Source organism: Elaeis guineensis, chromosome 8, assembly GCF_000442705.2.
Source record: "Elaeis guineensis isolate ETL-2024a chromosome 8, EG11, whole genome shotgun sequence".
NCBI classification, from domain to species: domain Eukaryota; kingdom Viridiplantae; phylum Streptophyta; class Magnoliopsida; order Arecales; family Arecaceae; genus Elaeis; species Elaeis guineensis.
Genome location: NC_026000.2, coordinates 15,720,764 through 15,747,351, shown reverse-complemented (window position 1 = coordinate 15,747,351; position 26,588 = coordinate 15,720,764). Strand labels below are relative to the sequence as shown.

General features: G+C 33.9%; 1 protein-coding gene across 1 annotated transcript; it reads right to left on the bottom strand.

The window, feature by feature from the left end:
• Positions 1-15,917: 15,917 nt before the first annotated feature.
• LOC105050259 (rho GDP-dissociation inhibitor 1) lies at positions 15,918-19,723 on the bottom strand. The gene is made up of 5 exons (XM_010930212.4): positions 18,791-19,723; positions 18,636-18,702; positions 17,551-17,769; positions 17,186-17,310; positions 15,918-16,398 (listed from the first exon to the last, which is right to left on the bottom strand). The coding sequence occupies exons 1-5, from the start codon at positions 19,079-19,081 to the stop codon at positions 16,315-16,317; spliced, it is 786 nt and encodes a 261-aa protein (XP_010928514.1). The 5' UTR covers positions 19,082-19,723; the 3' UTR covers positions 15,918-16,314.
• Between the last annotated feature and the right edge of the window lie 6,865 nt (positions 19,724-26,588).

The following is a 26,588-nucleotide window of genomic DNA, read 5'->3' as shown; positions in this document are numbered from 1 at the left end:
ATTCTATTACCGATCTCCGAATTGAAGTTATCTTGAAATTCTGTTATCGATCTCCAGATCGAGATTCTATCAAATACCGATCTATGGATTAAGGGTATCTTAAAATTCTACTAAAAATTTGATTTATTTGAGGCTACATCGAATAAAAATTTGCCACCTCGGACAAGCTAAAAATTTATTTTTTAGACTACTTTCGTCCAAAAGTAAATTCTTTAGACTCAAAAGTGGAAAACAAGTATTATGGAGGTTATTCCATCTCATCATAAAATCAATCTCAACTGAAGGCCAAGTTCATCATAAAGTCAATCTGAACCAAAAACTGAGCCCAACATAAAACCGACCTAAACCTGAGGTTGTGCTCATCACAAAACCAACCTGAATCAGAGGTTGAGAACATCATGAAGCCGACCTGAACTGGAGGGTGAATGCTGATCTTGCTCAATTCGGCTCATCTAAATACCGACCTAGGCTATCTGAATTGACTTCTGATGATGTATTATGATCAGCCTATATAAATACCGACCTGATTCATTTCAGTTCATATAAATACCGATCTAAAATAAAGTGTTCTATATATCTGAGACGTCCGGAATTTCTTATGATGCTTAATCTCACCTTGATCTTTTATTGAAGTTGACTATTACATTGACCGCCACAATCATCCGGTGAAAGTTAGCCACGATCTTATATACAGCCGTGCTACAACTCATCTCCAGTTGGCACATATAGTTAAGTATAACCTCATTTCTAGCTAATACATACTCTCTAGCTCACCTACAGCTGTGCTCTAGCTCACCTATAGCTGGTCTCCAACGGCTTAACAAACTTTCTAATGGCCTCAACAGCTCCTCTATAAATAGAGGGTCAAAGAATCCTTCAGATAAGTTCTGACTCTTTAGTCCCAAACTCAAACTAGAGAGAGACTCTGTCGCTGGAACTCTAGCTCCCACAAAATCACAAATCCTCTAGTTCTATACAAATCCTCCTTCTCTCTACTCTACTTTTTTAACCTCCTGTTCTCGAGGCTCAAACTGACTTAAACATCGGAGAATCAAAGATCGAAGGATTCCTATCAGTTTTTGATTTATTTTGCAAGTTCCTTCGAAGAAGACTCGGATCGAATCGCTGCAGTTACTCCAGCATAGCTTCATCGGATCTCTCCATCTGAGATTTTGAGTCTCGCAGCAATAATAATGATGCTAGCTGCAATGGATCAATCCATAATTGGATATCAATGAGAAGCATTCCAGCTAGCATAATAGCTCGTTGACAAAGCCTTTCTTTATCATATATATATATATATATATATATATATATATATATATATATATATATATATATATATATATATATATATATATATATATATATATATATATATATATATATATATATAACCTCTGATCAATCGCAAAAGGTCATATCTTTAGTAAAAATCATGAAAAAATAAAATAAAATAAATAATAGAAAATCATGACATTGTAGATTGCCCTGCATTATAACTTCTTGATGGTTTGCTAAGTGGAGTGCAGCATGAAATTGCGTAAAATCAGTTTTCTGGATGAAGAATCTCCCGTGGACACAACACCAACCAAATATATTAGGCCAATCATTACCATACGCAATCACTGTTTACCTTTTTCTTGGTCAGTGTGGATAAAGAGCACTTAAAGCCCCATTAATGATGACTGATGCTACTTAACTAAATTGGGCCCCACACACATGTGGTGGACACGGGACCATTTCATTTCAGGTTGGGCTCGCCTGAAATTTAGCAGTTCGAAGGATATGAAATTTGGGCGCGAACAGATTGGACCGAGTTCACGCGGGCCACTAACTTGCTCGTTCTAGAACTCGCGGATCCCTCGAGTTTGCGGGCTTCTTATTAAATATTAAGCTGCCATGAACTTTGGAGTTAAAAAAATCTTTTTTTAACGAAACCTACAATTTTTTTTTTTAAGTGGCATTATATTAGCTTAAGAGAGGAATAACCAGAGTTTACAAGCAGTTAGTAAGCCAGTTACATAATAATACAACTTCACATCAGTTACCAAATAAAAAAGAAACCCCAGTGCAGGAACTGTGTGTATTACGAACGGGTATAGGTAGTTATAATACCAAAAACTGTATCCAAAAGCCTGTACAGCCGAAGAAGGCCATTGAAAACAAGCATTTAGATGACTAGTCAGCTGATGCTGAACTCTGTAATGCTTTTGACCTCCATACGAGCCAGATGAAATAAAAGTGATGGTGGACAACAAGTCGAGCCCCGAATACATAAAGATTAAGCTCCCTGAGATTAAAATGGTGACTGCAAAGCACACTGCGTCGGCTGATATAATCAGAATAAATATTCCAGCAGAATCTGTTGATAGGTACATACAGTATGAGGAGAAACCAAAGGTCCTGTGGATTTGTACCAAATGTAAATGGGCTGAACCAAGTCTGCAGCTTAGAATAATCTATGGCATATATCCGGAGTAACAAATAAACTGCACTTGTACCTTTAAGTAAGGAGGTAACATGAAAAGCCAGAGGTACACAAGACGCCCAGAAGGTCCACTTTGATAACATTGCAAGACAAACATCCATTCCCCATAGAATCAGAAAGGAGGATATGATAACATACGATAGATCCCAAGTGCCAGGTACCATATAACTTGTGATGTCCTGGATGTAGCAACAATCTGTCAACTGAATCACCCTAAACATGTGCCAACATATTAATAAACTGGTCGGTATCAGCAATACGAAGTGGCATTGCATTGACAATCGATGATGGCTGCAAATAACAGTAGCTATCAAGTCATACCAACATGAATTGCTGAAACAGTAGATGACTAACATATTATGCATTAAATTCCAGTAGGAAGTATAGAGAAAATCAAGTATACATCTACAAGCCATGCCTTGGGAAACCAACGGAATAAGCATCAGCCTTCAAAATACGGACTAGGTCAGGGAATTGATGTAAGAGGTTAGTGTGAAAGATAAAGTCTCCTGCTAATTAAAGCATAATTGGCAGCCCAATCCACTGCTTGATTCCCTTCCCGACGAAGATGAGAAACTTTAAAATATTGAATGCAGTCAAGTCACTGTTTTAATATCTTGCATCCAGGGAGAAGGGCTTAATTTGTTATGTTGTATATTCTTAAGCCAAGAAATAACAACAGCTGAATCTCCTTGGATCCATATTTCGCTGGGTGAAATGATGGGTGACAAGGTATCCAATCCCTAACCAGACTTCTATGAGTTCAGCAAAAATAGCTGAAGAGCAAGGTATACACTTACCACCAATTGCCAGCATAGCTCCCTCGTGATCACGAATAATGAAGCCTCCAGCAGCTTTTTGTGATGTGGCAGCTCCATCAAAGTTTATTGTGAGCATCCCAAAGGGAGGGGGTACACAAGCAATTAAATGTGCAACATATTGTTGCTTACACAGCTTAGGAGTACCCCCGTTCCTTAAATGGGAGCCCACAGAATGCAAAGAAATTGCAGACGGCAAAAATTGGTCATTATTAAAACAGAGCATAGTCGCAGAAGATGCATTAAATTTAAATATTGACCTTTAAAAATTCTCTGGTTCCTTGAAAACCATATAAGAGATGCCATGCATGCGGCAATTGCTTTGGCTCTTTTCCTCATCCTTGGATTTGCTAAATACATTAAGAAATCCAGCAAAGAGGAGGGAGTGGGAATAGTAAAATGTTGTCCCATAAGGTTCCAGCATTCTTGAGCATCTGTGCATGTAATAATCACATGTTGACAATCTTCCACAAAACCCTCACATAAATCACATGTAGGAGATCTAGAAGGCAAAATATTTCTGTATAACAATAGCTCTTTACTAGGTAATCTCTGCCAACAGAGTTTTCAACAAAAACATTTTACTTGCTTTGGAACATACAACTCCCAAATCCACTTAATATGGAAGTTTAGAGATAAAGATGCAGAGGAATCAAAGACAGTAGAAATTTCTTGAGACGAAATAGATACTGATCGAGATTTAGACCAGCCCAACTGATCAGGCCATTCAATATGTGGTAGAGGCATTGTTGCAATGGTAATCATCATTTTAGTGCTAATAAAATGGTCGGTAAAGTCAAATTCTAAGTGTTATCGGGCAATATTAAATCAGCTAATGTATAATCCTCCAAATTAAAATCCACATTGATAAAATTAAGAGGGCCAATGAGACAATGGTACACTAGATAACCAAGGATCCTTCCACACATTTATTGAATCCTCATTACCAATTAGCCACATGAATTGACATTGAATATTTTAGCCAAAATTAGATATCTTGAACCAGATATGTGACTAATTGGCAGGAGGATGATAGAAAACTCAGGTACAATAGAATTTGTATTGGAATAAATTAATCGAGCTCACAAAGAAAAAGATTGTAATATCAATTTTGTAGCCAACTTTGTCAAATAGCCTCCCATGAAATGAGATGAGCTCTATGCCAATTAGTAGTGTGTCCTGATAAGAAAGTCCAAAACTCCCACTCCATGTAATTCAGAATCGAAATTGGAACAGTAAAAGAAGCCATTGCATACACAGGAATGGAGGCCAAAACAGATTGAATAAGGGTAAGCATCCCAACAAAAGATAAAACCTTCCATTTCGATAACTGAATTTTTCCCAACATTTTCTCAGTAATAAAATTGAAGTCAGATGAATGTAATTTGTAGTCGATAAGAGGAATACCTAAGTACTTCCAAACCCCTCTTTTGTGAGGCATACCCAAGATAGAAGCTATTGTGTGTTTTATATTAGAGTCAATTGAAGGACTTATGGTAATAAATGAATTATTAATATTCACTGATTGACTAGAATAATGACAATACCCATCCAATAAAAGTTTCAGTATCAGAGCATCCCTAACTTTAGCTTTGGAAATAAGAAGGCAATCATCCGTAAAGAAAAGATGAGAAATACACAGCCCAGTCCGACCAGGTATGTAAGGATGAAGAAGTTTTGAGTGAACAGTAGCTTGCAAAGTAAGGAAGAACATCTTTGAGTAGAGCAAAAATAAATATGGAGCTAAAGGGCAGCCTGTCTTAAACCACATAAAGCGAAGAACTAATTAGTAGGGGAACCATTAATAAAAAGAGCATAATGAGGGTTGAGCATATAGTTGGCGATCCATTTAATAAATTGATCGTGAAAATTAAATTTCTTAAGAACATTTAATAGAAAACCCCATTGAATCCGATTATATGCTTTTTCTATATCAATTTTAATCATAAAAATTTCACGAGAAGGAGCTGCCTTAATCAGGGAGTGCATAATTTCTTGAGTAATCAAAATATTTTTCATGATGGATCTACTCCCTACAAAAGCACCTTGATTAAAGGAAATCAAGTTAGACATCAAGGGTTTCATTTGATTCATCAAGATAGTTGCAACTAACTTATAGATAATATTACGGACTTATGGGCCTATAATCAGAAGGCCTAATAGGATGCTTCCATGAAGGTGGCATAATTGATGTTTGGGAAAAAAGAAAATATTGCTTGAACCACTTCATTGCCAATAATATACCAAAAGTCTTGAAAGGAGGAGGTAGAAAAACCATCTAGTCCAGGAGATTTATCAAGATTCACGGATTGCAAAGCTGCAATTATTTCATCTTCTATAATCGGTGAAATTAATTTTTGTTGTTGTGTAGGAGATATGACTTGGATTGGTTGGGGAAGCCAAATATCAGCCGGTTGGTGCATGATATTGCATATGGACTGAAAATGACACTAAATAATCGATCTAATTTTAGTTTCATCATAATTCCATACCCCAGATTCTGACATAAGAGCAGAAATCTGATTACATCTATCACGAAGGATGGTGTTCCGATGAAAGAACTTGGTATTGATGTCTCCCTCCTTGACCCATTGGACATGAGATCTTTGTCGTCAATAGCTTTCTTGTAAAGATAGTACCCTGTGATAGTCTTGGAGAAGATGAAGAAGATGCATAAGATTGTCACATGTAAAAAAGTTTGTTTTCGATTCTATTTGTTGCAAATACAAAATTTGATTATAGAGATCTTCGTCTCTTTTGAAAAGATTATGTATTTTAAATTTACTCCATGTAATACTCTTTTTTCTAATTTTATCTAAAAGAAAAGTCAAACGATCAGCTGGAGCAAACCAATACTTACATAAAGCGGAAAATCAGGATAGAGCTTTCAGAATTTGAAATATTTGGACGGCAGGGAAGAACGCTGACTATAATTTTGAGCCAAGAGCAAAAGTGGGCAATGATCAAAGGTAAATCTCACTAGATGATGCAATTCAGAATTTGAGAATAAATCAATCTAATTTTGAACCCTTGCCAGACCCTTTTGATTATTGCACCACGTGTATTTTGGGCCAACAAAGCCAAGGTCAATCAACGCATTAGATGCGATAAAGTGTCGAAACTCCTTAATATCACGATCAAGAGTAAAAGGCCTGCCACCAGCTTTATCCATGGAATGCAAGAAAGTCACCTAGGAGAATAGAAGGCATATCTAAAGCAAGAATATGGGAAGCCATTTGCCAAAAAAAATGACGAACCAATCTATTAGTGCTCGCATACACTGGACCCAAAATCCATGATGATGCATCAGCGAAAGAGATAATACCAAAGCAAATTTGTCAATCAACGTGAGTAAAAGTGACCTGGCCAATATCTTTACACCATATCATCGCTATAACAAAATAGGTTATTAGTTACGAAAATTTTTCGTCGCTAATAATCGATTTTCGTCGCTAATACATATTAACGATAAAATTTTGGTCGCTAATAATTCGTCGTAAATAATTTCATCGTTGATAATATTTTACGATGAAAAAAATTATCGTCACTAATAAATGATATTTACAAGGATTTTTTTCATCGTAAAAAAAAATAGAATGAAAAAATTTAATCTAGAAAAAGGTATTTGCGACGAAAAAAATCATCGATGATAAATAAAAAATTAATAGCGATGAAATTATTTTCATCACTATTAATTTAAAAAATTTTAGCGATGAAAAATTTACGTCGCAAAAAAAAAATTTTACAACGAAAATAAGTTATCACTATTAATTTAATAAAAAATAAATAAAATTAAATAATATTAGTGATAAAAATTTTCATCGTAAATAAGATAATTTTTGACAAAAATTTATGTCACTAATAATTATTTACGATAAAAAAATTTTCATTGCTATTAATTATATATTTATTGATAAATTAAATTATGTTAGTAAAATATTTTTGACGATGAATATTTTGTCGAAAATAATTCCATCGCTAATAATTTAGTCATATTTTTTTAAAAAAATTATGAATATATATTTTAAATTTATATGTATAATATTTTTTATAAATTAAAAAAATAAAAATAAAAAATTTACATAATAAATTGATAAATAAATTTTATTATTTTATTATATTAAATTAAAAATATAAGATATTTGAAATAAAAAAATACATCAATAAGCTGTATCGTCTACTCCATCTATGCCATCCGCTCCATCATCTGAATCTGAAAGTGCTGATAGTTATCGACGCATCCGCTCCACCATTATTGTCTCGTCCGATTTGCGGTATTCTAGACACATCTGCTTTGTACAGTTACCAGTCAAATTAATAGATAATAAATTTAATTTAAAAATAAATAATTTAATAATTAAACTCAAAAAAAAAGTTTGGATGTCTCCAATGCTCTAGAGTGAGGTTCTTCGATGAACATTGCCCTCGCCTCACTACCGGTGGAGACTGATCTGAAACAACAATAAATAAATTATTAATATGATAGCTATCCAAATTAAAAAAATTAAATTTTATTATATAAAAAGAATAATAATACCACTCAGACCTGCTTCACTCAAATCGATCTCACTGGGACCTGCTAGTGCAGGACCTTCTGATGATGGAACTGGTGCGATAGCAGAAATCGATGAAGGTGCCTCAGCTTCTGAGGTAGACAGCGAACACGAACGTCATCGTTTGTCTCCTGATACCATACCTATAATTTTTGATATATAAATAAATATAATATTAAATAATAATAATAAAAATTATAAATAGTTAAGTATGCAATAAATATAAAATAAATTTATGCAACAAATATAAAATAAACTATAAGTAGTTGAGTATGCAAAATAATATTAATGCAAAATAATAACACGAAACCTAATCCCGAGGACTCGATAGTTTTTTATTTTTTTAAAAAATATTTTTAACCTAAATTTTATTTTATAATTTTTTATTTTTTTAAATATTTTTTATCTAAAAATATTTTTTTCTTAAATAATTTTTTTCCCTAAACGAGCTTCGGAGTTGGCCTCCCATGACCCCTACTCCCACGATGTCGGCACCGTCACACACCTCGTACTGCCCGGACTCGACCCCCGCGACCTCCGCTCCCACGGTGCCGGTGCCGATGCTGTCACACACCTCGTGCCGTCCGGACTTGGCCTCCCACGGCCCTCGCTCCCATGGTGCTGGCATTGTCACAGACCCTGCGCCACTCGGATGAGATCTCGATCTGGATCCCAATCCGAATCGAGGTCTCGACTCGGATCCCGACCTCGATCCAATTTGGATCGTGATTCAAATTTTATTTTTATTAATTAAATAATAAAATATTTGATTAATTTTTTATTTTTTTATTTTTTATTTTTTTTATTTTTTATTTTTTTTCTTTTTTTCCCCTCCTTTCTCTTTTCCCTTCCTCCCCATCGTACAAACCTCTCCCCACCGCCGCACCCCCCGGCCCCATCTCCGCCGGTGACAGCCTCCCCAGCCCCGTCTCCATCGTCGCTGCTCGCCCCCTCCCAGGCCCCATCCCCCCCGGCCCCATCCCACCCCCCATCCCACGTGCCTATGCCCCAGACCCCCCCCCCCCCGTCGGCCAACAACCTCCCCGCCGGCCAATAACCTCCCCGGTCACCCCCTTTCCGACCCCATCCCCCTGTCCGGCCCCATTCCACCCTACCCCACCCCCATTTGGATCCCGCCTCCTCCCCGCCGGCTGACCCCTCCGTGGCCCCATGCCTTCACTGGCGGCCCATGGCACCCCACCCACCCCGCGGACGACTTCTCCTCCCGGTGGCCCGATCAACACAAAAAAAAATAGGTTGAAAACCTTACCTTCGACGGACGGCAGATGGCAGATGGCAGGCGATGCGATCGGTGGACTCGATCGGACGATGGTGGTGGAGAGGGGCTTGCCGGCGGGAAGAGACGAAGGGGAGAGCACGGAGAGAGGAGAGCTCAGGGAGAGAGAGAGATCAGGGAAAGAAGAGGGGGGGTGGGGGAAATAAGGGTTTCGCGTGGTTTCACGCGAAAAGACGTCGATTTGATGTTGATTGAAAGTAGGAGTATTAGCGACATAATTTTTTATTACTAATAATATTATTAGCGATGGAAACTAATTTTTATCGCTAATAATTCAAAAAAAAAATTCTTCGATAAAAAAAATTTTGCCATAAAAAAATTATTTGTGACGAAATATAATTTTTCGTCGCTAATAACTTTATTAGCGATAAAAAAATAATTTTTGTCGCTAATAAATTTTGTCAAAAAAAATTTCTCTCATTTTCTCGCTAAAAAAATTCTCTTTCTAGAAAAAAATTTCTTCGATAAAAAAATTTTGCCATAAAAAAAATTATTTACGATGAAAAAAATTATCATCACTAATAACATTATTAGCGATGGAAAAATAATTTTTTTCGCTAATAATTTTCATCAAAAAAAATTACTCTCATTTTCTAAAAAATTATTTGCGATGAAAATAAAATATTTCATCATTAATTATCTTATTAGCAACGAAGAATAGTATTTGTCACTAATAATTCCCGTCAAAAAATAAAAAAATTATTTACCATGAAAAATATTTATTGTCAATAATGTTATTAGCAACGAAAACTAATTTTTCGTCACCAATAATTCTACCAAAAAATAAAAAATTCTCCACTAAAAAAATTTTTCCTCTTAAAAAATTTTGTAAAAAAATTTATTTACGATGAAAATTAAATTTTAGTCGTTAATAATCTTATTAGATTATTAACTAACAATCAAACATAATTTATGATTAAAAAATTTAACTAATTAGATTTATTTTTTTGGTGGCAACACTGCCATGAGTTGATCGAAAGGTTTGAATGGACATCCAAACTTAAATTTAATCTATGAGTAGCTAAGACCCTTGAGATCCGACGCAAAAGGAGCATAGTAGAAAAGATAATACCTGCTCAAGAGTATGTCAATCTTAGGATAAATCTTGAACTGGATAGCAATAATAAGAGTTCAGCTAGTTAGAGAATATCTGCGATAAACAATCATCGCATACTAATTAAGACCATGAATGTACTCTTGAAAAATAATACTGAAGGACCCAGCAAAGACCTTCCGCATACAGTTTAAAAGTATATGGCACAATTTAGTCCATCGAACAATTGATAAAGTTTTATTCTTTATACAGTTGGAAGTTTAAGTATATGAAGTATTTACGATGTTTCTAGCATTTTGTCGTAAAAAATTTATAATTTTTATATTTTTAAAATTTTTCATTTTTGTTAAAAATATTAATGATAAAAATTTAATTTTCATCATAAATAATCAATAAGTTTTAAATTTTTTATTTTTTTTAAATATTAGTGATGAAAATTTTTCATCATAAATAATTGAGATCCAGTATCATATTTTAATGTATAAAGATCAAGTACCATAAGAATAATCTTTTTGTACATCATATTTTAACGTATAAAGATCCAGTATCATCTCTTTTCTATGTTCTTGAGCAGATACAAGGTCTTTGTACTTTGTGACTTTTATCGGTCCATAGAACCAAAAATCTATATAAAATTGAGTAATAAGATAGATTTAAAAAAACTTAGAGATGAAAAGTATTATTGTAAATAATGATCAATTTTTAATTTTTTTTATTATAAATAATAAACTCTTTACGATGAAAAATATATTTTCGTCGCAAACACTAAGTTACTTATAATGCAATATTTTTGTCGCAAATAATCTATAATTTTTATATTTTTCAAAAATTTTTATTTTTTTTTCAAATATTAGCGATGAAAATTTTTCATCGTAAATAGTAGAGTATTGGTGACGAAAAATGACTTTCCGTCGTCAATACTCCAGTATTTGTGACGTAATATTTTCATTGCAAATAATGTATAATTTTTAAAATTTTTTATTTTTTTATTTTTTTCACGTATTAGTGCTGAAAATTTTTCATCGTAAATAATTGGTATTGGCGACAAAAATTTAGTTTTTATCATTAATACTCATTATTTACAACGTAATATTTTTATCATAAATAATCTATAATTTTTATATTTTTAAATTTTTTTTATTTTTTTCAAATATTAGCGATGAAATTTTTTTATCGTAAATAATAGTATTGACGATGAAAAATTGACTTTTGTCATCAATACTCTAGTATTTATGATGAAATAATTTCATCATAAATAATCTATAATTTTTAAATTTTTAATTTTTTTTTTATTTTTTTTCATGTATTATCGATGAAAATTTTTTAAATATTAGTGATAAAAATATTACGTCGCAAATACTGAAGTATTGATGATGAAAAATGACTTTCCATTGTCAATACTCCAGTATTTGTGATGTAATATTTTCATCATAAATAATGTATAATTTTTAAATTTTTTATTTTCTTTCAAATATTAGCGATGAAAATTTTTCATCGCAAATACTCGAGTATTGACGATGAAAAATAACTTTTCATCATCAATATTTCAGTATTTACGATGTAATATTTTCATAGCAAATAATCTATAATTTTTAAATTTTTTATTTTTTTTATATATTAATGATGAAAAAATTTTGTCATAAATAATAGGTATTTGCGATGAAAATTTAGTTTTCGTCACCAATACTTCATTATTTATGACGTAATATTTGCATCACAAATAATTTAAATTTTTTAATTTTTTAATTTTTTAATTTTTTTAAATATTAGTGATGAAAGTTTTTTATCGTAAATAATCAGTATTTATGATGAAAAATGAGTTTTCATCACAAATACTTGTATTATTTACGATAAAATTATTTTCATCACTAATATTTAAAAATTTAAAATTAAAATAAATATTTTATTATTTACGATGATTAATATCGTTGCAAATAATAGGTATTTATGATGAAATTTTTTTTCATCGCAAATATGAAGCTATTTGCGAGAAAAATAAATTTTCATCATAAATATTTCATTATTAGCGACGAATTTAATTTTTCATCATAAATAATTTTATTGGGGATGAAAATATTTTCATCGCCAATAAATTCATCGTAAAAACTCTTTTTTCTTGTAATGCACTATTATTTTCCTAGATAGTCCCTCAGAGGAAATCATGTAAATATCCCAAGAAGGACCAGAGAACCTATGAATATGGCCAAGAGAATTCATGTCTAACCTTGTTTCCACAAAAGCACATATATATATATATATATATAGTTTGTATTTAAAAAGTAATTGTTTAGAGTAGGGTTTTGTAGCTTCTCGATAATTCTACATGAGTACCTTCATCAAGTTGGTAAGAAAGATGTTTGCCCTTTCTCAACTCTCTGAGACTCCGTCAATAAAGACAACTCTGGTTGACATTAAGCAACAGATTTAAGTGGTTGGGCCTTCAACACCTGCGATACTTTATTAACTAGCCCAACATGATCAACCTCTGCGGCCTCAGATATTCAATTGTCTGACTCATGAGATTCTGGGTTAGGGGTAGTAGCCAATGGTGACACTTCCAGCTGGCTGGGGTTGGTCACCATTAGCCACCAGACCTTCTTTCTTCCTAAACCTTTGGAGTATAGAATAAGTGCATTAGAAGCTTTAAAGTAATCATCACTGACCAGCTACTGCTCTCTAACTATTACCTTTGTCTGTGGAGGGGAGAGAATTTGAAGATCTTGCACTGGGGTCGGATGTAGTTAGAGATCTTTTTCGTTCTCCTTTGAGTTCATTATATTATTTCTCATCGTACCTGAAAATATTGCATGAAACACCTCCATAGGAGTTATTTCCGATGAGCCAAGATCATCATCAGAGGACAGCAATTTGAATCTTGATGCCCCATTGTTGGTCTCAGGACTCACAATATCCATATTGGCCTTAGAAGAGGCTTTGCCTGCAACTTTCTTAGGAGTGAGTTAGGGATTACCTGAGGAAGTACCTCTGGAAGAATTTGAGGGCTTAGTTTTAGTAGTCTGAGTTGAAGATCCCATGGGTACCCGAGCCGCTCGAATCCAAGGCCCATATATCACGGAGTCTTGTGTTAATGGTACATCTTTGCAAGTACATTACTTATTCACAGTGGTACCTATATGCCCGTAGCAATAGCAAATATCCAACAAATCTTCATAAATAAAATTTTGCCATATTATCGGGTCATTGACGAGGAGTTTGGTGCCCAAACATATAGGCTTGGAGAGATCCAGCTGGATACATACTTTGGCAAACCCTAATCGAGAGGAATTGGCCAAGGATCCAAAAATTTGAGTTTGTTGGCCATAGCTGCAATCTTCAAGATCATCTCCTTCTCCCATACTTTCAATGGTAGATCAAGGAGCCGAAGCCAAACATTAGCACGTTGAATGGAGTCCTTAGAAGGTTTAAAATTAGGTCTCCATCTCTCAATGGCTAGCAGCTGTCCATCCAATATCCAAGGACCTGAGTCTAACACCCTCGAGCAAACTTCCTCAAATGGCAGACAAAATAAGAGAAAACCTTCAGATAAAGGAGTTATCTAGAAATCACCAATTACTTGCCAATGATTTTTCATCTCTTTCTGAACGAACTTAAGAGAAAGCCCTTGTCCCAAAAACTTACCAACCATCGCAAACCTCAATTTTTTTGCTATTCTCTGAAGTTCCTTCTCCGAAAACTTGACCAGCTTCGAGAACCGAGCCTTCAAAGTAGCAATATCGATAGCCGATGGTCTAGGCATCTCCCATCAGAATTGTTGTCGACCCTGAACCACCAATGCCCAAGTTTGGCTCGAGTCTAATATACTCTCATCAAAATTTTCTGAAGGCGAATGAGTAGATGGAGACACCACCCTCTTACCCTTTGAACTAGAGCCATTAGTTGGGCAATTAACCCCTCCAGTAGCATAGCCCCGTCGATTCTTGTCCCTCCAGGCCTAATTCGGTAGCGAAACCCCCTCTAATGAGGGTGGGGATGAAAGCCTACCTGAAAAACCATCTTTCTCTGATAAACCGCTCATAACTCTCCCAATGAAAAGTACATTAAGAGGTGCTTGATTGGAAGAAATTAGGGTCTGGAGTTGGAATGAAAATGGATGACTCTCATATCAACCGTTTGGTTGGGAGAAAACTCAATCTGATTCCAATTCTGGGATGGAATGGGAATGACCCAATCTACCTAAACTCAACTCCTATTTTTTTCTAAGGATTTAAATTTTCATTCCGATTTCGATTCTAATTTCGATCACGAACCAAACGCTTCAGAAGATTTGATTATTCTGATTTCAGTTGCAAATCAAACACCTCCTAAATGATTCAAAGAAAAAATAGGGGTCTCCTTGGGTGTGAAGGGAAAGATAATGTTTAAGATGAGAGAGAGAGAGATTGGATAGAATCAGGGAGGAAGGGGAGGGTGGGGGATGAATCACATGCTCCATTTTGATAATCCATGTAAGTAATTCACATATAACAAAGTTTGATGCTAAGCGAATTTTTTTTCTCTCCCAAGATCAAAAATCATGTATTTTTAGTGTAGCAGCAAATAAGAAATCTTATTTCTCAAAAAAAAAAAGCCTTAATACCTATCATACCGGTTATGGACAAAAACAAACCGTATACCTATATTTATCCATATCTCTAACTATTTTCATTTAGTAAATTCAAATATTAATCAGATGCTAAAATTCATATCTATACCACTTTAAATAAGCTTAAATTGGATATTGATGATATGAATATAAATTTTATAGAAAAACTTTATGAACCATCAAATCAAAGATATCATTTTATGGAAAGTAAAATAAGTTAGAACTATGTTAATACCATCGCTTAAAGTGCGCGAGAGTTACATAAGCTAAAATAGAATTATAAATATAATTGGACTTCCAGACACAAATCATATAGTTAGTCATTCATTTACATACCCAGTTTTCTATTTACAACATCGACACATATACAGATACTAGTTACATGTTGAAGTTTGCATCTATGTTGAGATAGTTTTAAATATGCAAACAAACCCAGACAGATATTATTCAGCTTATTTTCACTCCAAATGCTAATACAAGAACTCTTGGTACTTTTATATTTTAAATTTTTCGAGCAGTCAACATTTAATATTTATTTAAAAATTTATAAAATAAAAAATTATATGGAAGATTAACTTTGGAATACAACTTAAACATCCACTTAGTGTGCTGTCCATCATGCGTCTCCTATAGAGCACTCTCACATTAAGTTACCAACATAGCAGATGAGTGGGGTGTGGAGTGTGTTGAGGAACAATACAGCAAATGAGACAGCATGTTTTCAACCAGAAACAGACCTCAAACCATAGGACAAATCATTGCTAGGAAACAAGAAAATTTACCCCAGCCATAGGATCAGATTTTCCTGCACATATAGATGGGCCACCAAATGACAGAGGCAATATACTTCAAGCCCTACTGGAAACCCATGAAATAACTGTGAAGTTCAAGAGCAATGTAAGCCAAGAAAGGGTATTGAACTTCGAATTGATGCTTCCAGATCATGGAAAAGCTTTTGAGTGGAAGAGTACATGTATAAATACAGGCAGATGGATGGTTTGAAAAATTACCATAGGGAGGGTGGTCATGGATAACATGTAACTCACTGATAGTTAACACCTTCAGAACAAGCAACAATCATAAAATATAATAATGTTTGAAGCACTCATACAAAACATATCCTTCAGGGAACAAAATCAGTTCACATAAGTGCAAGGACAAGCTGGTGTTTATGTGCTGACAAGTAGACAAATAGTACTAATTCTTGTGACAGTGTCAATGCTATTCCTTAACAATCCATATACAGATGGTTAACCTTGCAACAAGAAACAAGTCAAAACAATCAAACAAATAAATTTTTTCACCCACAACGGTATTGCAGACTAACAAGTCAAAGAAAAGGATAGATCTCATGGTACCAAGCTTCCTCACAATTGATGCCCTGCCCTTATAGATATTTAGCCTTTTTCTTCCTATCAGTAACTGGATTTTGCTGAAATTGCTGAGATAATTCAAAGCCTCTGAAGGCATGCGAATTCTCCAGATCGAGACACTGCTTTCAGCTGGTTGTCGATGGCCATTCTTTGCGGATGTCGAATGTGTAATTGATCTCTAAGTAGCACTTACCATCATCATCAAGAAACTGACACAAGGAAGTCACGACATTAGAAAAACAAAAAGGCTTTACATGACAAAGTATGGATGATATGTTTCTCTAGAAAAAGAAAACGAAGAAGTATTCAAGTCTGCCATACATTTTCTTTTGCCTTTTTCCCAGGAAATGCACCCCAAAACATTTTTGTTCTACTGTCTTTTTAAGAGGAATACATCGTTTAATCTTGTTAAGATTATATAAATATTATATCATCACAATTTTATAATAATAGAATGATATGGAAATAAATGGTATAGTCATTATTATAAGACTGCATAGTTGGATCCACTAGAATGTTCAATTCATCAGCACACATTTAAACTTCTTTTAATTTTGGGAAACTGATTCTTAAACCATTTGAATCTTTAAAGTAAACCATGCCCAGGTTCTGAATGATTATGGCAGTAGCAATCTGAGGCTTGTCCTTAGAAGTTGCATAATTCTATAGCCTCAAACGATGAAAAGTTGAGGCTTCTGTATAGTTTCTTGCATCTCTGGTAAGCTAAATATAGCTGATCTAGTAATACGGTCATATAACAATAAAACAGACAGCATTGCAGAGATGACTCCGAGCAAGGGCATTCAACTAACATGGATATCCGGGAAAGTCATTAGCATAATTAGAAGAATATCTCTTGAGTACACACATATATTTATCTATGTAATTATACGTATGCATGCATGTGTATCCTTGAAATAATATATTAAAAAAATGCATTTGCATATAAACAGTACTCATGTTTAATTAGTTTTGAGAACGGTAGCATGATCATACCCTTGTTCTTGCAGAATACGATCCTCTCGCAAAAATACCTGAGGGAGTGGTTTCTTCTGGTACCTCATATGTGTAAGGCTCAAATTGAGGGCTGAAGGTACCTAACATTTCCTTTGTGCTGTCCACTGAAATAGAAAATGCTCAAGTGGACATCAATTTTAGTACAAATGAGTAGTAAGACTTAAACATAGTACCTCTCTCTAATCAAATGAGAAGAAAAAAATAGTTTTCTTCTGATATAAAAGAATAATGAATTGATTTAAGAGCATAATAGAATAAACTAATGTTTGAAGTAATTTATTAAGCATTACATATAAATAGCTTATTCCCAGTTTGAAATACCAACTTTGAGATGGAAAGCTTACCCTTAACACCAGTTTTCCAGACTCTGTTGGTGTATCTCAGGCCAGAGACAATGTTGTTGCTCACAGAGAAGGAGAACTTGAGCTTGTAGGGGCTACCTTCTTTCAAGGTAAACCATACACCCTTGGAATTCGTGACCATAGGAAGTGGAAGGACTATGTCAGGTCTACCAGGAGATTGGATTGAAAGACTTAGGACCTTAACCTCTGGCTCCAAATTTTCTATAAAAAAGTGAAGCGTTAGTATACCAAACACACAACGATCCCCAAGCTGGTTTAGAATAAAATTAGAACAACCCATAGAAGCATAAATAAACAAAATGGAACAACTGCTGAGGACCCATTTCCCAAAATTCAGCTATAGGTTGATGAAATGGTAGGGAACAGTGAGCCATAAACTTTTAAAATCCGAGCAGAAGATCTATTCTTGTTTCTGTAAATGGTTTTCTTGGTTTCAGTGAGGTTTGGGATTTTTGAGTAGCCTGTATTTTGGTTAGGTCGCAACTGAGGGACGAGCTGGACGTTCTCTCCCCCTCTTCTGATAAGACCATGTCTTGGAAACTTGCTATCTTTTTGTAGTATTGTTATTATAATATAATATCCTCTGGTGGAAGTATCTTACTTCCTCCATTTCCTCCGAAAAAGAAAAAAGAAATGGTAGGGATAAGTTAATACCTGGACCTCTATTTCCAAATTTTGTATAGGGATCAAAACAGAAGCAACACAAAATTGAAGGTAGAAAGTAACATTGGAAAATTCTGATAAACAGAGCACAGAGGGGATAGGGAAAAAGCTCAACCTTCGGCAACTTTGAGATAGAAACAGCAGAAAGGACTGAATAACAGACAGAAAAAGTCTCATAATAAAAGAAGATTTTGATTAAGGATCTAAAACGTAGTAATCCATCTACAGGTATCTTAGCCAATAAAATAGGAACAGGAAAAGGAATCCTTCAATAATGAAATAAGACTTGTACACAAGCCTCCAACAGAAGCCAAAATGTATACATTTAAAAAAAAAAAAAAAAATGGATATTTTAATAAGTACATAATAAACGGACAAAAGTTTGCAGAAAGAGAGTGGGGTACCTCCTACAGAGCTCAAATCCACACTCCCCAAAAGCTGCTCCTTCCACCTCCTCAGGCTCTCATCATCCTGCCACCAGAGGAACACATGCCAAGGAGTGCAATCCATAAGCACCAATAATTACAACAAAACCCAAGGGAGAGGAATAGCACCAAACCTTATCTTTCTCCAGCTGATCCTTGAGACTGACCTTCGGCCCCAAATCGATTCCCTTGGCCTCTTTTCCATCCTCCCCATCATCATCCTCAGTGGCATAAAGAGAGGCCTCACTCATCTGCCTGTTTAGGACCTCCTCTCCCTCACCCTCCTCTACATCGTCCCCATCCTCTCTCTTCTCCACTTTTTTTCCTTCGTTTTCCATCAAAGTCCCATTTTTCCCGGCAATTTCTTTGTTCTCCTGGAATCCCATGGTCTTAGAACTGGAACGAGCTCCAACGGCCAAAGACATTGCACTCCCAACGCATCAACAGCAGAGTCCAAGAACCAAAACAGAGCAACAAAAAAAGGCAACCACCCCCCCAAACACTCACTAACGGTCGAAAACACAAAGGAGCTCAAAAGCGAGAAACCCCGAACGTCACAAATTTAAAACACAGGAAAAGGGAGACAAAGAGAGAATCCAGAAAGAGAGGATAAGAGAATGGCTCGAAAAAGGCGCAATTTGAAAGATCCCCCACAAGAGAGACCGCAGAATAACGGAGCCCAGAGATGGGAATTGACTTGAGAGAGGAAATCAAGCAGGGAAAACTCTCCAAGATGGAAACTTTACGAACAAACAGAGGATAGAGACCCTTATCAAAAGAAGAGGCAAAAAAAAAAAAAAAAAACAGAGGATAGTGAAGGGAACCGGAGTGGGGAAGAGGGAAGAAGACTATTTGCTTCGTAGCGTTTGTGGAAAAGAAGAAAGAACGAGAGGAAGGTGATGGCTTTATTGAAGCAGACGTGGGGGAGAACGTGATGGCCACCAACTACTGCAAAGCGAGGGAAGAAAGAGGGGAAGAGGAGCGCGAGCACTCTCACAACGAGAGATTGGGTGGAAAATAGCTGCGATTGACTCATTCTTTAAGGTCTCTTGACCTTGGGTTGCAGTTAGCGTAGGGAGAAGACGGGCTCTAAATTATTTGGCTACATTAATTGAGACTTTATATCCGTTTATATTTGTTTAATGGATGAATTATTGGAGTCCAAATCTTCTGCCCATGTAGACATCCCATCCATTCCGTTATGTTGTTGGCGAATCTACGGCCAGCGGAGAGAGTGCACCATCCCTTTCGGGTGTAACTGCTCTATTGAGTATAACAACTATAAAATGTGCCGCCTATCAAAAAATCTTCTTGTTCGATAATTTTTTTAAAAAAATTAAATAATATTTTTTTATTTTGATGATTAATAAATTTTAGAGCTTAAGGTTTTACCTCCTTTCGATCATGATAAAGCTAATATTCAATTTTATCTGTCCATCAATAAATAGCAAGATCTTGCTAGCAAGTTGGCTAACACATTTTTATCCATGATTATTAGTAGATTATTAAAAAATTAGATATACATTTGTAGTTGATATTATCTTTCCGTAATTTTTATTTTACATTTTATATACATAGATCTAATAATAACTATATATTATTCTTTTTTTATATCCTTTTCTCATTAGCCTTCTTTTGAAGCTTTCTTTGAATTTTTATATCCATAATTGTTGATTCAGTAACTCCATAATCAACCAATTCTCATATTTGCAATGAATCTAACTGGCGGATATCATGAATCCTCCCTTGTGACATAATAAGTGAAGTATTTATATGTGAATGACAGAAGCCTTGTAGCACTATTGTCTTCTCACACTTGTCTTTCAGACTCAATCTTTTATCACTATTGTTCTATTTTAGTATTTTTCCAGTTGAGCATATCTTTCAAACTGGTATTTCATGCCCTTTGACTAAAGAAAATTATCTTGAATGCCAATTTTGTGACCATGAACTTAGGAGTATTTGCAGGACTAGAATGACACCAATTAATTCATTTAGTAGGTCACCAGCTGTTGACTTTGAGGCTGATGCAGTCTTCCTTATCCTGAAGTTCACGTTAAGGCAGACCCGTGTTTAGCTTGCAAATTGTTTAATGGAACATGACGGAGACTTGGAGCGCTCTTTACGGGGCGAGCAAACCCAATAACTTAGTTGAACTGACCGGGGTTCGACCATAGCCCTATTTGCAACTGGTCTGCCACGTTTCTAATGGGTTTCTCTTGACTTGTTGCTGCTGATCATTTTTTTTATGTGATTTTTTCTTAATATTATATATATAGAGCATATTTGGTTAGAGAAAATTAGATTTTAGGATGAAAATAAATGGCTCTCATATTTCTCTTTTTCATTGGAGGAGTTCCATTCGTATTTTGATTCCAAAAACATATGAGAATACTGCAATCTCCAAAACCCAATCTATATTTTTCTCTAGAATCAAATTTTTATTTTGATTAAAAGGATGTGGTCATTTTAATTCTTATTTCAATCTATTACAGTTTCAATTCTAATAATAGACCAAAAATATTCATAATTTATATAAATTTTATTATATATATTAGTATGATGATGCACATTGGTTTGCCCAATTTTAGCTTTGTTATAATCGGGATTGCAATTATCACAAGAGGCCGGTGATCTTGAATTTTATGTTATCAATTATTTCCCAACCACAAAGAAGATTTTTATAATAATAATTGTTAATATCATTGACCACCTCAAGATTGCCATTCATGCCTAATTGTTTTGGTCTATCTTATCTAATATGATTCACAATCTAGTTTATAATGAGATGCGAAAAAAATATTAATTTTTTTTAAAAAAATAGCACCATCGATGCCGGTAGTGAATCCAGAGAAGAATAGGAAAGGCTGACTTTAGGTTGTCAATCAATCACAACAAATCCTTTAAAAAAAAAATTTAAAAAAAATGTCAATCGTAAGTCGTAACGAACACTTCAAATTATGAACGAGATCCAGATATGATTTACGTATACATGAAGACGCATGCCTTGACAGAAATACTAAACGAAAAAGGGTTTATAACGCAACCCAAAATGACTGGAAAGCAGTGTACGTAAACATGTCATAAAGTCAGATAAAGGTTTTACCATATAAAAATAATGACAGGGTCGAACAATAAAATCTCCCAAATGATAAATTAAGAAGCGAAGCTATTATAGCAATCCCGTAAAAACATGAAATTTAGCTGATACTTGGGTCCTCCACGAATGCTAGCTTGGACGTGCTCAAGACTGAACATGAAGTGATTCATAACTTGCACACGTACACACGGGGAGAGGAAGAGAGGGAGACAAAGTTGAATCTCCTTAAAAAAGGAAACGATAGCATCAGGCAAGTGGATTAGTTTCCCGGGGAACTCAAAGACTCAGATCTCGAAACGTGGAAGATGCGCCCCACAATTGTCAAGTAATCAGCTGGCATATTCCTTTCTCACAAACTAGGAGACATCAGATATATAGAATGGAATAAATCCATCAAATAATTTTATCCTTGATAAAATGAATTCATTTAGGATAATTTCACCAAATCCCCTCCCCCCCCGCCCCCCCCCCCAAAAAAAAAAAAAAACACTACCTTTGGAGAGAAGAGAGAGGTTACCTGCTAAAGAGAAGAAATTATGCATATATCAAATGCAAGTGAATCAAGGTCACTGGAATAGAAGAAGTATTTTGATTTTGTGAACGGCTTTCATATTAAAATAACATGATCATTCATTTGTATCTATATATATATATATATATATATATCAAATGCAAGTGAATCAAGATCATTGGAATAGAAAGGGTATTTTGATCTTGTGAACAATTTTTATATTAAAATAATATGATCATTTATCTATATTAATATATATATATATATAAAAATAAAAGATAGTATGTTATTTATCGTGAGATTTGTACGGTCCAATCGGATCTGGTGCGTGCCTTGTCGCCGGATCCTGGGAGGGAAATAAGCAACTACTTGTTTCATCACGGAAATTAGCCTACATGGAGGACAATTTAGAAGGAGCGTTATTGTTGAGGATAAAATAAGGACAGCCGCCATGTATGTACGAGCTTTATTTATTTTAGGCGTCGCTTAGGCAGGTTCTGACGTACCCCGTGAGCCATTAAACTCGAATTGCTCGAGTGGGGCCAGGAAAAGTACCTATGCCTTTTTTAACCTTGCACAACCAGAGAAAACAGCAGAGGTAAAAAAAAAAAAAAAATTAAAAAAAAAAAAGGAAGAAGATTTTTCCAACCTTACGCAACCTAAAGAAATCACGAGGTTCGTTTAGTTGATCAAAAATGAACGAAGAGAGAAATATTTTTTTAAAAATAAAAAAAATTATTTAATTAAAATTAAAAAAAATAAAAAAAAATTTTATTAAAAAATATTTTTTATATTTTATAAAAAATAAAAATTTATGAAAAAGATAAATTTTGACACTTCTCGTGGTATGAAAAATGATAATATTTTTTTTTTAAAATATTTTTTTAAGATCCATAACTAAAATTTAATAAAATATCAATGGATGATTAGGATGAAATAATAAATAGTAATATAATATTATATTAATATTTATATAAATATAATATTAATATTTATTATATTTTAATATTATTTTAATATTTATATTAATATAATATTTTTATTAATATTAATATAATATTTATATTAATATAATATTATAGTTATATCTATATTAATAAATTTATTATATTAAAATATTTATATTATATTAATATATTAATATATTAGTATTATATTAACATAATAAATTATTATGATCTAATGTTATATTTATATTAATATAAATATAATATTAATATTTATATAAAATTGATGAGTAAAAATATATGATTTTATATTTACTAAAGGTATAATACATATTTTATACAATTTTTTCAGAAAAATAGATGTCCATCCAAACATAAGCTACTTTATAATAAATCACCTCCTCATAGTCAATTAAACATATCAAAATCCTATTCTTAGAAAGTAACTTTCGAAGAAGTTATTTCTCAAAAAGTTACTTGCTGAAAAGAAAAATTTTTTTCACGAACCAAACGAGTTCTATGATGTTTCACGCATTACATATTCATTACATAAGCTGCAGATTAGATAGGTTTCTATATTGCCAATCATTCTAGCAATATAATTTATGTGGATTAATGTGCTTCTATGACTCTTCCATGCTAAAAAAAATTATTCTTTAATTTATCTAGATGTATTCATACCAGATGGATCTAAATTATGTATTTAATAAAAAAATATTATGCAAACATCTAACCCATATAAAAAATATTTTTTTGCAGGCTTATATTAAACAACCATATGTTACTGCATGAAAAGAAAGTCTATGTTAATTTAGGAATAGGATGCCCGGTAACAGAGCAATCAGACATTACATCTTACCTTATGTTAAAACATTAATGCTGCCATTAGCTTATCTTAACCAATGAATTACATGTGGAAAAAAAACTTTAAGTAGATACGTTGGCCAATTGGGCCCAAGTCAATCATCTTCAATCGTCTTCATAGCCTATCATGCCTTGACCCAAGATGGTAACAAATCAAACTACCGCAGAAAGTTGACATAAGCGAATCTTACCCGTGAAATGTAGCTAATCAAGTTGAGGAATAATTTTCATGGGATAACCTCAGAGACCTAACCAAAAGGACTAACATGCCAAATGGGCGGTTAGATGTCTCTTCCAAGTTTGAATATTTAGATTTGGCTGGGCTTAAAGAGGTCCACTAATTTCAATGGGACGAGCTGTAACCAACCCATGGGCACTAGTGGACGTCAGTGAAAAGAAAAAGTTTCTTGACTTCGTGGTTCCGAACAGCGAAGGTGGTAATACCGACGATACCGTCATTTACTGATCAGTATTCGACGCATTGGAGGTCCCAAAAATACTTTCATCAGCGGCAAGCATAAGGTGACCGGACGCGAGGCGTTGGATTGCAAAAACGCAAGCGCATCTTCCCACTTTCACTGGCTAAGGGACCGAAATGAAAGGTTTTTACTTTTTTTTTTTATTTATAGAAAAAAACCTGAGGAGGAGAGCTACCTCCCCAGGTTATTTTATTGAATATATATATATATATATATATATATATATATATATATATATATATATATATATATATATATATATATATATATATATATATATATATGTGTGTGTGTATGTACATATATATATATATATATATATATGCACACATACATACATACATGTATGTATATACATATGTGTGTATATGTATGTATATATGTATATACATACACACATACATACATAAATATAAATATACATACATACATACATATACACACACATATATATACATACATGTATGTATGTATATACATACATACATACATATACACACATATATATACATACATGTATATATGTATGTATGTGTGTGTGTGTATATATATATGCGTGTGTGTGTGTGTGTGTGTGTGTGTGGTGCCGAAATGTGATGTGATCCCTCCGTGAGATAGAAAGACAGCATTGCTTTACAGGAAGACATGAGAGTGGTTTCATCTTGATATGATTCGATATTTGCCGCTTGAGTCAATGGTTGTTTGAACTTCATGGACCAATTGATCATCACTTTGAATTTTGTTAGAATTTCTTAGTATTAATAAAGCAAGAAAGAAGAGGTTAGGGAGTTTATCAGCAAGTGGCTGGCCTTCTATCCAGTGGTCATACCAGAAGAGTGTTAATTGTTTGTCCGTCTCTGACTTGCAAATTGGATGGTCGCTGAAATAACTTGTAGAGTTTGCTTAACTTTTTCCGAAAAGGCGAGATATTTGTAGTTAAATGTGGGATGAGAGCGCTCCTTCGGGATCTTCCGTTAACATACAGCTTGCAAATTAATGTGATGTAAAAGATTGAAAATGGTTTGAAAGTTAGTTCTGGAATAGGATGAACTATCTTGGTGCTTCTATATTATTTTTAAGCAGAAATCTATGTGATGATTCTAGTTATTAGAAGAGATATAGATTTTGATTTAATTATAAAAACTTTGATTTTTGAGATGTTATTTGATGAAGATACTTCATTCTTGAATCTACGGTCAAGATTAGGTACCTCTATGAAAACTTATAAACACCATAGCAAGATGGTGCGATAGTATATCCTTGGATGTAAAGACATTTGCTATCACTCAATTGTGAGCATCCTGATTGTAGACATATCTTTTGATGCCTTGGTTGTCCGCAGGATGGTGTCTCATGAAAAATATGTTAATATATGTAATTTATGTGGGGACAAATCCTGCTTTTTTGAAGGCAAGAGATGCATTAAGAAGTGCAAGTGCAGTTGTCTCCATTAGAAAGATGCTATATATTTATTATTTCATAATGCATCTTTTTTAAGAATATAAAATAAATTAATGTATTATCATTAATGTCAAAATAAAAGATGATGAATACCTTTTCCTTCTACTCGGGAGAAATATACTTGTTGTCTTCATCATTGCGAAATTCCTTCTCACGGGAAAAAAAAGTTCCTTATTGTTCATGAATGCCAGTTTTCCTATTTTTCTTGAGGGTAATAGTAGAGGAACTACAGATTATTTCACATTAAGGATGTTAACTTTATATAGATTAAATTCTTGGAGAAATACTATCCAAGGCTTCATACTTGAAACTGAAATTATAAACAAGTTCAGCTAGTCAAGTTACTTGATGTTACGTCCCTCACTCAATCTCAATTTGGCTTCTTTCCATTCTTTGTTTTACAGAAGGTAAAAGATTTGAATTTAGAACTTTCTTCAAATAGAGGAGACGTGCAGCAAAAAGACTATATGCCATGATTTATATTCAGTATTTAAAAAAATGAAAAAAAAATGTGGACCGGCACTTGTTTGTGATGAGACCTTTCAACTTTTTCTTTTCTTTTTTTTTTTT

Coding starts and splice junctions, on each gene's coding strand:
- LOC105050259 (XM_010930212.4), bottom strand. CDS start 19,081: ATGTCTTTGGCCGTTGGAGCTCGTTCCAGTTCTAAGACCATGGGATTC. Junction 18,703..18,790: donor ATCAGCTGGAGAAAGATAAG/GTTTGGTGCTAT, acceptor CTCTGGTGGCAG/GATGATGAGAGCCTGAGGAG. Junction 17,311..17,550: donor CTGGAAAACTGGTGTTAAGG/GTAAGCTTTCCA, acceptor TTTCTATTTCAG/TGGACAGCACAAAGGAAATG.